This window comes from Pseudonaja textilis, chromosome 3 (genome assembly GCF_049901715.1).
Source record: "Pseudonaja textilis isolate UNSWEBS1 chromosome 3, rPseTex1.2, whole genome shotgun sequence".
In the NCBI taxonomy this organism is placed as follows: domain Eukaryota; kingdom Metazoa; phylum Chordata; class Lepidosauria; order Squamata; family Elapidae; genus Pseudonaja; species Pseudonaja textilis.
This window is the reverse complement of record NC_141992.1, coordinates 97,550,243-97,562,845: the sequence shown is the minus strand read 5'-3', so window position 1 is coordinate 97,562,845 and position 12,603 is coordinate 97,550,243. Positions and strand designations below refer to the sequence as shown.

The window sequence follows — 12,603 nt, the reverse complement described above, 5'->3', positions numbered from 1 at the left end:
CCCCTGCTGATTTTGTATGTATGCCCACTGATACAGACTGATGAAATGATCAGTCTGTAATTTTAATGGTAGGTTTATTTTAACAGTGAGAGACAGAATAACAACAAAAGAAATCCAGAAAAACGCATTTCAAAAACATTATAAATTGATGTGCATTTTAATGAGGGAAATAAGTATTTGACCCCTTTGCAAAAACATGACTTAGAATTTGGTGGCAAAACCCTTGTTGGCAATCACGGAAGCCCAGACATTTCTTGTAGTTGGCCACCAGGTTTGCACACATCTCAGGAGGGATTTTGTCCCAGTCCTCTTTGCAGATGCTCTCCAAGTCACGAAGGTTTTGCAGCTGACTTTTGGCAGCTCGAACCTGCAGCTCCCTCCACAGATTTTCTGTGGGATTAAGGTCTGGAGACGGGCCATGCCACTCCAGGACCTTAATGTGCTTCTTGTTGAGACACTCCTTTGTTTGTTGCTTTGGCCGTGTGTTGTGGGTCATTGACATGCTGGAATACCCACCCATGACCCATTTTCTTTCTTTCTTTTTTTTGAAACAAATTTTATTGATTTTAAAGACAAACAAAACATCATTAAACACTGAAAACATAAAACCTCTTTCCATTATAAATCTTTACAGGGCAGATAAAACATTATTTTATACCGCATAATTCTAATTTATCCCATTTCCATATGGACACATGAATATCTTTTAACAAATATCTCATTATTTCTCTTTACCCTTATTCAATTACATTTCTTTTCTATATTTATCTATTTTATAATCATCATATTTATGTTTCCCTCTGACTTGTTTGCAATTATTCTCATCTGACATTCCTCCAAGGTTTTATTAATTCTCAATCAAACATAAACACACAAAACACAAAAACATAAAACTTCTTTTTAGAAAGTGGCTTGGCCCCAGATTACCTCTCTTTGTACGGACTTCAATTAAATTCTTGCTCATCTTATATACCGTTACCTATCTTATTTACCATTCTATATCTTCTATATAACTTCTCCCCGCTTTTCACTCTTCTTAATTCTATTTTATTTATTTCATCTTCTATCTTTTGTCCATTCTTTTCCAATTAACCATTTATCTCATTCTCTATAATAAAAACCCATTTTCAATGCCCTGGCTGATGGAAGGAGGTTCTCACCCAAGGTATGATGATACATGGCCCCATCCATCGTCCCTTTGATGCGGTGAATTTGTCCTATCCCCTTAGTAGAAAAACACTCGCAAAGCATAATGTTTCCACCTCCATGTTTGATGGTGGAGATGGTGTTCTTGGGGTCATAGCCAGCATTCCTCCTCCTCCTCCAAACACGGCAAGTTGAGTTGATGCCAAAGAGCTCGATTATGGTCACACCTGACCACAAGACTTTCACCCAGTTCTCCTCTGAATCATTTAGATGTTCATTGGCAAATGAACATTTGAACGTCTGTACAGATGGGCCTGTGCATATGCTTTCTTGAGCAAGAGGACCTTGTGGGTGCTGCAGGATTTCAGTCTTTCAAGGTGTAGTGTGTTACCAATTGTTTTCTTGGTAACTATGGTCCCAGCTGCCTTGAGAGCATTGACAAGATCCTCCCATGTAGTTCTGGGCTGATTCCTCAACATTCTCATGATCATTGAACCTCCATGAGGTGAGATCTTGCATGGAACCTGAGACCGAGGGAGATTGACAGTTATTTTGTGTTTCTTCCATATGGAATTGCACCAGCTCAGTTGTGATATTCAGTCGGTTCTCACCGGTTCAAACAAGGATTTGATGTGGGTCGCCAAACCGATAGTAACTTCTGGCTGGCCACGCCCCCAACCTGGTTGCCTGGTCATTACTCGCTCGCTTGTCCCACCCGCCTGGTGCCTAATGCCCGCTCACCTCATCCGCCCAATGCTCGCTGCCCAGTCACTCCTTAAGGTATTTCTTTTTCACCTCCCAACAATCAGCTGTTCCTATGAGATTGCTCTCCTGTGCTCAGGAGGCTCTCCTGAGGCCAGGCAGCCCCCCAAATGGAGCTTCACCCCTCCTTTGCTCCGTTCTTTTTCTTTCTGAGTCCCAGGGCAGCCTTCTGGGAGCAAAAACGCCCACCCCAGAGGCTCCCCTGAGGCCAGGAAGGCCCAAAAGATGGATTGGGGGTGCTGCAAAAAAAAAAAAAAAGCCATGCCCACAGAAAAAAATTTTTGAATCCCACCCTGCACCAGCTGTTGTCACCTTCTCACCAAGCTGCTTGGTGATAGTCTTGTAGCCCATTCCAGCCTTGTGTAGGTCTACAGTCTTGTCCATGACATCCTTGGACAGCTCTTTGGTCTTAGCCATGATGGAGACTTTGGAATCTGATTGCTTGTTTGCTTCTGTGGACAGGTGTCTTAATACAAGCTGAGATTAGGAGCACCCCCTTTAAGAAAGTGCTCCTAATCTGCACTCTTTACCTGTATAAAAGACTCCTGGGAGCCAGAAATTTTGCTGATTGATAGGGGATCAAATACTTATTTCGCTCATTAAAATGCAAATCAATTTATAACTTTTTTGAAATGCATTTTTCTGGATTTTTGTTGTTGTTATTCTGTCTCTCACTGTTAAAATAAACCTACCATTGAAATTACAGGCTGATTATTTCTTTGTCAGTGGGCAAACATACAAAATCAGCAGGGGATCAAATACTCCCCCCCCCACTGTATGTCTAAACCAGGGGTGGGCAAACTGCGGCCCGCGGGCCACATCCGGCCCGTTGGTCTTTTTAATCCGGCCCGCCGACGATTGGTACAGAATTAAGGTTTGATGTGAATGATTGAATGATTGCATTCATTTGATTTTGACTTGTAATGACAGGCATTTCGACACCAGGTGGCAGCCCGTCTGTCAAATTTTAAAAGTCAATGAGGCCCCCGAGCCAAAAAGTTTGCCCACCCCTGGTCTAAACAAATACATACAAATATGTCTGAAAAGGTTGTTTTAATATACATTTTCTCATTCTTGAAATATGTATCAGAGTATTGGAGAATGTGAAGCCTGGTAATTAAGGTCTGATTTGCTTGCTGTTCCTGGTTATGCAACTGAAATGAAATTATATTGAGAATTCAAAAAGATGGACTCTCAGAGATCCTTCAGCAGAAAACACAATTGCTAGAACAACATACATATTTTGCTTTTTGCAATCAAATGCTTCTAGAATTGACTTTAAGCAATTAAAAAATGTCCTGATATAGGTGGATGATGTGCTCAGAATTTTTAAATGAAGGATTAGCAAAAAGTATATTTGCAGAGTTGAAAAGTTACTAATGAATAATGCTGTAAAGTTAGCATGTTTCCTTTGTATAAAGTTTCCTTGTACAAATGGGAGAAGCATAGGCTTGGTCTCCAAAGCCAAGTAAGATAGTCTCCAAACTACTTTATGCTTGTAAGAGTCAGCTTCACTTTTTCACAAAGTTCCCATAATAATGTCAGCTGTAAATCTATTCACTAAAAGCCAAGATGTTATAACAAAGTTAGGTTAGACAATAAATGAAACAACCACCCTGTTCTTTGATTATATGTCTTTCTGAATATGACGATATTTTCCCTATTCTTAGGGATACAAGGACTCAGCATAGAAGATCCCTCAGTGTGGAAGACATTGGGTCTCCTAATTTAGCGAGAAACGTTGGGCGGGTGGTAGCAGTTTTTCCAGATGGAACTAGTCAATTAGAATTGCAGCGGTCCCAGCAAGGAAACTTTGGGTTTCGTGTTTCTTCAGGGAATGGTCGTCCTGATACAGGTACGAGTTTGGTAACCAATGGCCTGAAATCTTGAATAAGTGGACCCCCGACTTAACTTTTTAAAATTACGATCTTGGAATATCTCTATGGTTTTTAACATTGTATACTTTTTTCTTTGCTGGGGGAGGCGGGAGAATGCTAGCTTACATTTGCTTTATTTTACAATTTGTACCCTTAATTTTTCAGTTGAGAAACAAAAACAGACTTAACATTACGAACTTAAAAACTAGCTTTATATATTTTTAGTATAAAGAGTACATATATTTAACTGTAGGAATAGTCAAAATATTTTGTCTTTATCCACTGTAGCTTTCCAGATAAAGGAAAGGAAGCAGCTATATAATACTTCATCTATATTTGGCTTTCAGCTGGTTTGCATGATAGAAGGGAACTCTTATTCTTCCACATTAGTATTTATTGTCCTCGACATTTTGACAATCTACAATCAATTAGGAATGAAATTATAATTGCAGGTCACATATAAAATAACTCCTGAAAATATATTGTATCTTAATTGTATCATAAAAGCATATTAGCACAACATTGGTAGACCTGCTATGTATGTTTACTGTATTAAAAACTCATTCTTTCCTTTTTATTCTTAAAGTTGTACACAAAAGTACTAGTGCATGATTCTGTCCAATTATATAAATAGGAAATGCAAGGAAAAGTTCATGTGGAGGTAGAACAAGAGATGAAAGAAAGTTTGGGGATAGATAAAGAAGATTCATCAGGCATTACCTATTCCTATTATAGAACCCCTTGCTGTAAAAGATAAAGCCAATGGCATTACAGCCATTCACACATGCAAAACAAAGTCATGATTTGAGAGAAGGAAAGCCTATGGGATGCAACAGAGAAACTGTAGGGGTGTAATAACATCACAAAAAGTTCTTTATATATACCCTGACAGGTTCAGAGATGCTATGATTCCTAAATCATAAATGCCAGTGAATGTCATTATGAAAGTGCATTCTTGGAATTATAAGGCGTTACTGAAATTCTTCTGCATGACTTTAACTCCTCTTCTCTGGCATATTCTCATGACATTTGTGAACATGTTATGACCCCACAGAGTAAGAATTGCCTATTTTTCTTCCACGTCCTGAATATAGGTCTTTGAAAGAGGAATTCTATGTCTCATCATAACTACAAGCCAAAGAACCAATCTACAAGGACTGTCAATTGTCTCTGGAAGCTCATTTGCTAAAGCAGGTCCTATATATCATTCCCTGCTCCCTATAACATCTTCCAGAGGGCGATTTTCTCAGGTTTCTGAGCAGAAAAGGGCTGCTCCTCCTTGTGATAGATTCTCTTGCCTTTTGCCTTGCCTTCTTCATTTTTATATTACAAATAGATAAACAAGAAGGGACATTTCTCAGAAGCATTCTTAAATAACCAGTTTCTATCTGGCCTCTTCACTGATCTGTACATCCTAAGTTAATTTAGACTTAAAACTTTCTTCTGGACCTGGAAGTTATTTCATTTTGCTCATGGACTTCTCCAGCTAGGTCTTATGCCAATTATGATATTGTTGCTTCTTTTACAAATGCTTTGCCCTCAAAGCCAAGGATGGTAACTTCCTCATCACAAGCTAGCCACGGGATATCTGCACCCAAGCACTGTTTTTGTAATGCCCAGATTATCCTTAGATAATTTGTCTGAGTTACAGCAACAAAACACAGCTCTTTCAAATAAAACAGATGTGCCACAACACTCAGCAAACCTAATTCTTTTTTTTTTAAATTCCAGAACATCGAAAAGCACCCTCTCAAAAACATATCATTTGTTAAAGTGGCATCATCTGCACTGACATGGCTGCAATCCTTGCTTATTATGATTTGGTGTAATATAGAAATTGACAAACCATATGTATGCTCAGGGAGCCCTACAGCCATATCAAAAAGTAGGAATGCTACACAAATGGAAGGTAAAAGCAGCCCTGTTGTTCAAAACCAGGGTTGCTTGTTTCAGTTATACCAGTGATTCTCAACCTTTTCTTCAACATGGACCCCCTTTAAATATCTTTTGTGGTCTGGACCTTGGGCATGGACCTCCCAAGACTTAACTCAAGATTTAAATCATAACTTTTCTTCAAGGCTTTGTGGATCTCCTGTAATGACATCGTGGCCCCGAAGGGGTCCATGGACCACCAGTCGATGACCACTGAGTTATACTGTTTGGTGCATGTATGTTATTGCTTTCTTCACCGCAATCATTTCCCTGCTATTCTTTGCTTCTGAAGAAATACATTTGAAATATTCAGCCACATATGTGCTCCTCCATTAGGCTACAAACATACTTTGATATTCTGCTGTACAGTACTAGTTGAAAATAGGCTCCGAATCACAACCAAATATTTGATTGTGGTAGAATCTCATTGTGGTGTTTTTTATGTTTTCTGTTTTTTTTATTTTATTTTTTTAAGAGAAGGGCTGTTTAAAGTAGGTCAAATGGCAGGAATAATTTGGAACATGTGTTCTTAGGGGTTTTTTCCCCAGGCAAGCTCCTGGGAATGTTGCATTGTTTGTGATAGGGTTGACAGATGTTTGTCCTAGCGTTAAACACTCTGATTCAAGGAATGCATTGTTTCCATTACACTTCCACCGTAAAAATATTTCAAAATAAATTCAGATCCATCTCAATTAAACCATTTCTTGTTCTGAGGTATCCCTTCCCAGGAAGCCTTGAATAACTAATAACTAGATTTAACAAATTGATTTAGATGATTTTTTTCGTAGTCATTGTGCTGCTTTTCTGGGTGGATTTTTTTTTCTTTTTGCTTGCGCTAGTACACTTGAGTCCTCATTTACAAATTGCCTGTAACTAGCTATAAAATAGCTTTCAGCACAAATAAAAACATAAGATGTATATTGATGTACTGACAAATGTGGAGCTGATTTTAATAACTTGGAAATTTCCATGTTAAGAGAGCAAAATATAATTCCTTTATGTTCTGCTGTATTTTAGATCTAGAGTTATAAACTTTTTTGAATTCCTAAGTTAAAATACTGTGGACAATCCTGCATTATTAAAAAAAGGGCTCATCATTGCAGAAGTATTTTTATTTATTTATTTAAAAGGTATGTATTTCTGTCCATCTTCTATAATGGGAACCTCCAGACTTCGAGGAATTTTAATCCAAATTGAAGTCTGGGCACCTTGAAAGTAAAATGAAAAATATTTCTGAATAAAGATACAGAAGTGTACAGTTTTTCAGATGAAATATATATAAGTAATCCCAGTTTTGGCTGATGTTTATAGAATCCATAGCATTATGGTTAGTGTGCATCATTTGACCTTTTAGCATGAATGGGATTTGAAATTTTGCCTTTGAAAAACCCATTTAATGTGGCAACAGTATGAAAAAACACACAGTAGATTTGGTCAGTACTAGCATAATATACAGGTTCCCCTTGTTTTAAACTGGGTTTATATTCTTCAAAAACCTCATATAAGGTGAGGCATTGAACCAGTGGATAAAAATGGAGAATTGCAGGATGCAGTATGTGAAATGTGCTAATTTAGAGGTTTATTTGTTAAGCAATACATTATTCCAACATGTTTTTTTATGTGAATTTTGTATGTGAGTGTATGGTGAAATCATTTTTTCCATTTTTTTTCCTATTGTTGAATTTCTAATGCACAGGGTGGAATACATCATGGCAATAGAAATAGTAACAGTAATTGCACAGTACAATGATAAATGCATGAAGGCAGAAAAGATTTTGATGGAAAAACATCCAAGTGGTTTTGATGGCAAAAAGTTTTGGCATGCTTCCAGATTTTTGGCACAAGTTGATTATGCTGACACAAACTTAGCGGCAGTTTTGGGGTTTTTTGTTGCAACGAAATCCAGCAGATTCTTGAATGAAAAGGCTCAAATGCATAAAAGTGGATTCATACAAAGCAGGAGACCTGTGTCTTTTTATAACAAGTTCTGAATGATTAATGAAGGTCTAATAAGCTTAGGTTCAGTGAAGAAGCGTGATATGTTTTTCCCCAAACTCTTTTCTGATTTTGCAGGAGGAACATTTTCCCCATTCCATAGCGGCAACATTTCAATAAAACACTAAATGTAATTGTACCTTATTTTCTTTCTTTAACAGGTATCTATGTCCAGGAGATGGCAGACACTAGTACAGCTAAACTCTATGCTGGACTGCTAGAAGTTGGGGATGAGATACTTGAAGTAAATGGTGCCAAGGTTGCTGGGCTGGGCCTAGCCCGGATCAATGAGCTGCTCTTGTGGGCAGAGACACTCTCCCTTCGAGTGCTGAAGCAGAGACCTGTCCGGCAGTAGCAGAAGAGGAGATCGTTGTGAGGGAAACCTGAATGGGCAGCTTTGCCCTATGAACAGGGCAAAGCAGTTCTGGTGCTTATTAAGCCGACTTGAGACTTGGAGTTTGCATCCTTGTCTCAGTGTTTTTATGACTTGGATGTGGATGGAGGCACAAACCAACCCCATGGGTTATTCTGTAATGGAAGCTTGTATCTACTGAATATTTAATTTATGCAAAGATTAGTCATGCAATGTGGACTCTGTCCATCATCAAGGAATAGGAATTAGTTATCTGGCACCTCCCTGTACAAATAATTGGGGGGTGGGGGAGAGAGAGGGAAGGAAGCATCAGGTAACAATTTGTGGATAAAGACTTATCTTTTGACCAGCAACATCCCCACAAATTGTTATCTAAAAATTGGAGGGTGCTGGATCATCTTAAATTCTTTAATTTGTATTAAAATACCCATAACAAGTTGGGTTTGTTCATAAATTTCATTAAAACATTCCAGCTAATACTTTTTCTAGAAATGCGGAGGTTGTTTACTACATTGGAGAGATGCTAAAGCATTAAGTGCTCCCTACTGTGGAAATCTTATCTCTCCCCCTCCCACACCCTTTATTTATAAGGAAATATTCTATGATTTGGGAGTCTTTAAAGAAGTTAGATTTCTTTACCAGAAAATCTACAGTTCCTTTACAAACCTAAAGAGTCTTTACAGGCATCCACAAAAATATCCATTCTGGATCAGTTTATGTGCTACAGTATATATGGCCAAACTCACTCATGCCACAGTGTTAGTAGACAATTCTGTCTAATCATTCTATTTAGGTGTTTTATGTTTGCCGTGAAAGCTATTTGACCTTGGAGTTTTTGCTCTTTCAGCAGGCCAGAGCTGAGAATTCCTGATGTTTGCAGATTCCCATAGCTTCTTAAAAATACTGAACTGAATCTTTGGAGAAAGTTTTCTCTGTTTCTACCAGAGAAACCCTCCAATTTGCAGTTTTACAAGTCAGTCTGAACTTCATATTCCTGTATCTCTAATGTTCAGTTCTTTTCAAAACTTGTTTCTCATGAAGTGGTAATCATGGGCCTGGAATGTACCACTGTAGAATGCACGTGGAGGTCACAAGATGAAATGATCTTTGTTTTGGTTCTTTGTAGGAATATTTGGTTAATCAATTTCTAGTTGCAATCTAAAATGGTAGTTCACAGCCAGGTTTGTCACCACTGATCATCTTTTGTGTCTCTCTTAGCGCCATCTGCTAGTCTCTATAGGAGCAAAGACCAGGTTATCTTATGAGCTTTGTACCCAAAATATGATTGTGACCGGAGAGGCTTCTCTTTTTGATGACTATTTGTATTCAGCCCCAACCCACAACCCTGGGCTGCTTTTGACAACACTGGAAAGCCTCTCTACCTTGTTTCACTGTATTTCTCTGATTAAATTATTTATTAAAAAGAGTTATGGACTCTTGGCTTGAATCTATGATGGGGTAGCTGACTTTTGAAGTGATTGAATCATGTAAGGTTATATAAAAACAGGATGGTGTGATTTTAGGTGGTTTCCACCCCAACTAATTTCAAGAGTGCCCTGTAAACAATCAGGTGGTGGCTTAATCCATTTAGCTTTGGCCTCAGCCCATTGCTTACTTCATGTCCACCTAGGACGTGTCTTCCCCGTCAGATTAATTCACATCACATGGTCTTCAGCACAATTTAAAGGAAACCAGGGTATTTCTGTATTCTTCCCAAGGGGGATAAGAACTTTCAACCATGGCCTTTTCTACAGTATTAGCCAAGAAAAGGAAGGAAGGAATAAGAAGGAATTGCTGATGGGCAGGCAAACTCAAAATATTGTGTTTGAGCAGAAAACCTAAAAAACACATTTTTAAAATATTCTTCCTATATGTATTTCCAATAAAGCAAACTTCAGTGGGAACAAAATCAAACTCACTGAAAAAGAATTGAAACACTGTGGTCATAGTGGGAAGACTGTTGATTACAAATCTTGAAGTATAGTAGCACCCCAATATTGGGTATGCTTGGCTCCCTGAGGGTTACAACCATCACACAGATTCCTAGACAGAAGGCCTTCATACCCTTTCCAGGCCATGATAGCTTCAAATGGTTGTAAAATCACTGGTTATAAAGTAAGGACTCTCTGTAGCAGACCATCTATAGCAGACCAGCAGGTCAAAAACATGAAAATCTGGACAGCACTTGGTAAGGACATGATCCATACCTATTGGCTAAAAAATATTAACGGCAGAACTTGAACACCAGTGCCACAGATGAATCAGCTACTGGCAAAAACTGGACTGTTTTTACTTCCTCAAGGAAAAAAAAACTCCAGCTGCCTTTTAAAGGAAAAAAAAAAAGCACCTTTGAGACTAGCTGCAGGCTTTTACCCAGACTGGCTAATCCAAAGAAGAACAATGCTGATTATGAAAGATATCCCACACAGCAGCAGCTAATGACCTGTCTCTGTACAACATGGAAAGGTCCCGATCACTTCTATCTCTCTTGGTGATCCTATAACAATGGGAGAAAGGGGAAGGGAATGTACGGACTTATCCATCATATGCATGTCGCACAAGACATTTTTATAATAGTCATCTAAATGGGTAAGGAGATATGCATCGTATATTCTCTCCTTTAAAAAGTCCTCCCCCAGCTTTAAATTAAATTAAGAACTCTCTTAATTTGTTAGCGAAAAATATAATATTTGGAGCTAGGTTTCAAAAGTGATAATTACAAGACAGCATGAATTTTAAATCAGATCTCTCTTGCCTTTCAAGTGCCCCTCCCAAAATCTTGTATGTGTATTTCTGAACAGTGCACCTTCAATTCTTGGATAGTATAAGCCATGTTGTGCATTGTGTATGCACATACATACATATGTACATACTGTCGGTAACCTATGCTGTCTGCAAGGACTTTTATGTCCTTCAGGATCTTTTGGAAGGCTCCTGGGTAGTCATGATAAGAGTCAATATAAATATTTATTCAGATATTTAATCCATTGCAATTCAGACACTTTTGGACACAGTATGCTGGAAAAAGACTGGGAAAAGCTCCAATGCTGGGAAAGGTGGAAGGAAAGAGAAGAGGATGACCAGAAGCAAGACAGGTGGACTCAGTTGCAGTGGTGGAGAGACTTGAAATAAAAGATTCTTTAAGATCTTCATGGAGAAAATCTGTGTTGTTGCTAAGAGTTGTCAACAACTTGATGGCACGTAATCAATCCACTACGACTGAATTGTTGTTTAGTTCTGAGCCTGCCCATTTACTTCTGGGAGTGCTACACAGCAGTACAACTCTTAAGCCCTAAATTATTACTACCCTGTTCCCACCAATCCTTTCCCTAACTTCCTTTTCTGTTCTAGTCCATTCATTCACGGCCCTTCTTAATTTGTTTTCTAGAAGTTTATTCCTACTGGTATTTGTTCAACTGTCTCAAGTTCCACGTTGTCACGCAACCTGGCTGCACGCCCTCCATTACAGAACAAAGTGATGTGAATGAACATTAAGTCCTTTTTTGGCTTCCTGCCGCAAAACCAACTTACATGCCTAACTCTAAAGCTCTGCACTCCCCTTGTGATTTGGTGAATAAAATGTACAGGGCTTTGACAGAAATTATTCTTCAAACACTAGAGGGAGGGATTTGTTAACCTTTTTTTTTAGCCATCCCTAAACTATAAACCTAGCTCTTGTTTGTAGAGGAGTACTTACAATCTTTATTCTATAGCCATCAACGATGCAGATTTTATCCAATTCTAACAGTTGACAATAAATAGTTACAAAGAAAGGAGCCCTGCATGTACATTTACCTGAAATTTGCCAAGATTGTCCTTTCAGAAGGGTTTACTCTTATGCAGATTTCATCAAGTTCAGTGAGATTGTATGTTTATTTTAAAATTACAGATTCATTCTAACTTTTATAGTCAGTAGAAATAGTTCAGTTTTTCAAATTGTGTGGGGTGATTAACCTTACAACTATAAAAAAAGCCAAGTACTGATGCTGTTAATTATATTACAGCTCTTGCTCTATTGTGAGTTGACTAGGTGTTCCGGACTAGCAGGCTCAAAAGCCTCTGATTGGCCCGCGAATAGCAGATCGTGATTGGTCACCGCAGACTGATCCGATTGGCTAGTAAACGGGCTGCCGCAATTGGCCCAGCCAAGAGCGGCAAACTCAAATCGCCTTCATTGGCTGCCTAGCTGCAGCCAGCCCTATATAAGGGGCTGCTGCGGTTGGGATTCTTTGCTCAGATCTGAAGTCACTAATAAAGAGCTGTTGTTGTTATCTGAGTCTTGCCTCCGTTCTTGAACCATCCTCCCAGATCTAACACTAGGGATTCTTTTGAACAAGAATACAGTCCTTGTCATATCCAATATAACTCAGGGGGATAAATAGAAAATGGGCATATTAGTGAAATTGTTCAATTTACTGTTGAACTCACTCAATGTTGAGCAACTTGGTATAAACACTGAGACAGTGAGTGGTCTAAATCACCAAAATGTTTCACTTAATTACCTGAGTAGGTAATTAA

At 38.6% G+C, this 12,603-nt stretch overlaps 1 protein-coding gene across 4 annotated transcripts in view; it reads left to right on the top strand.

The window, feature by feature from the left end:
• The window catches only part of KIAA1614 (KIAA1614 ortholog), a 47,444-nt gene extending 37,935 nt beyond the window's left edge, over positions 1 to 9,509 (top strand). For all 4 annotated transcript variants that reach the window (XM_087930446.1, XM_026703293.2, XM_087930447.1 and 1 more), the window contains 2 exons: positions 3,579 to 3,763; positions 7,874 to 9,509. In XM_087930446.1, the coding sequence (XP_087786572.1) occupies positions 3,579 to 3,763; positions 7,874 to 8,067 (379 nt within the window). In that variant the 3' untranslated portion in view covers positions 8,068 to 9,509. The remainder of the gene's footprint in view (positions 1 to 3,578; positions 3,764 to 7,873) is intronic.
• The last annotated feature ends 3,094 nt before the right edge of the window (positions 9,510 to 12,603 follow it).